Genomic DNA, 1,659 nt, shown 5'->3' with positions numbered 1-1,659 from the left:
AGTTTAGTTATGATGTAAATACAATAAAAATTAAATCAAGATTTAGAATAATTATCATTTTGATCCATACATTGGTAATGTGTGACTGGGCCTCGTGTCACTTTATGTTCAACAAATTGGGCTCCGAGGTCAAAAAGGTTAAGAACCCCTGGCTTAAACGTAGCTTTTTGTAATTTAATAGGGTCAATTGTAAAAGAAAACTCCTTTTTGAACAGGAAGAAACTTCCAGCTGACTTTTAGAAACTAGAAAAGCCAACAGTTAACCTGACTTCCCACTAACAGCAACAAACCTGCTGCTGTCTCTGTCAGGAGCATAAAGGCATCGTGGTGGAACAGCCGTCTATCCTGAGCTCATTCAGGACCCCAATGGCCACGGCCACTGTGGAGCCCACCCCACCTGACAGGCTGGGAGGACTGGGAAGTTTTGGCTCCCTCAGTCCTTCAGAGGAGAAGTCCCCTGATGCTGTGTCCACTGCCTCAGAAGCTACAGAAACTGGTCAGTCACTACAAATCACTTACCAGATTAGAATCTTTCACAGTTTTGCTGTTGATAAGCAAAATGTTTCTAAGAGTTTCAAAAACAAGGTTAAGCTTCAAAGCTTGGAGCTTCACACTTTTCTTATGTCATTTAAGAAGAGAAACATCTTCAGTTACAGAAACACCTTGATTTTAAGTCTATACTAGCATAATATTAGTATTCAATGTTTGCTTTAGTACTGTATGATGATGATGATGAGCGTTTGACTCCGCTTTCTACCTCTCTTCTCTCACTCTTTGCCTCAGCAGTCCTGAGTCCTCAGATTACTCCCTCAGCTACAGAGAGCTGTTTTGCCCGTCAGCACACGGTTGTATCAGACAACAACAATCAGTGTTTTTCTGCAGCCAATGGTCACCTGCCCTCCCAGCTGGCAGCACAAAGGCCCGGAGCCATTGACAACCAGTCTTTGGTCACCACTGATCCCATAAAGGCAAGGCCTGCATGTTTGTGTGTACAGGGTGCTGCAAGGGTTTTTGGTTGCTACTTATGTGCTTCGGTTCTCTTTAGATCTATTGAGTCACATATATAGTTTGTGTTACAGTTTAATATGAAACAGGCTGTTCAGAATACTGTCATGAACAATACATCTGCTTTTACTTCAGTCAGGCAACTGAACAGATGGATGGTTGGATGGATGGCTGGATGGATGGATGGTGGATGGATGGTGGATGGATGTATAGTATGCTGGATGGATGGATGGATGATGGATGGATGGTGGATGGATGGTGGATGGATGGTGGATGGATGATGGATGGATGGATGGTGGATGGATAATGGGTGGATGGATGATGGATGATGGATGGATGGTGGATGGATGATGGATGGATGGATGGTGGATGGATAATGGGTGGATGGATGATGGATGATGGATGGATGGTGGATGGATGATGGATGGATGGATGGTGGATGGATAATGGGTGGATGGATGATGGATGATGGATGGATGGTGGATGGATGATGGATGGATGGATGGTGGATGGATAATGGGTGGATGGATGATGGATGATGGATGGATGGTGGATGGATGATGGATGGATGGATGGTGGATGGATAATGGGTGGATGGATGATGGATGATGGATGGATGGTGGATGGATGATGGATGGATGGATGGTGGATGGA

At 44.4% G+C, this 1,659-nt stretch overlaps 1 protein-coding gene across 1 annotated transcript in view; it reads left to right on the top strand.

Moving 5' to 3' along the window:
* LOC106536368 (ubiquitin carboxyl-terminal hydrolase 32) overlaps positions 1 to 1,659 on the top strand; it is a gene marked incomplete at both ends in the record, with an annotated part of 57,582 nt that overhangs the window by 20,367 nt on the left and 35,556 nt on the right. The window contains 2 exon segments of the mRNA XM_014033627.1: positions 310 to 496; positions 784 to 968. Coding sequence (XP_013889081.1) covers positions 310 to 496; positions 784 to 968 — 372 coding nt within the window.

The sequence above is a fragment of the Austrofundulus limnaeus genome, unplaced genomic scaffold (genome assembly GCF_001266775.1).
Source record: "Austrofundulus limnaeus strain Quisiro unplaced genomic scaffold, Austrofundulus_limnaeus-1.0 Scaffold1791, whole genome shotgun sequence".
Taxonomy (NCBI): domain Eukaryota; kingdom Metazoa; phylum Chordata; class Actinopteri; order Cyprinodontiformes; family Rivulidae; genus Austrofundulus; species Austrofundulus limnaeus.
Note: the sequence above shows the minus strand (reverse complement) of the source record. Positions and strands in the feature narration are given on the sequence as shown.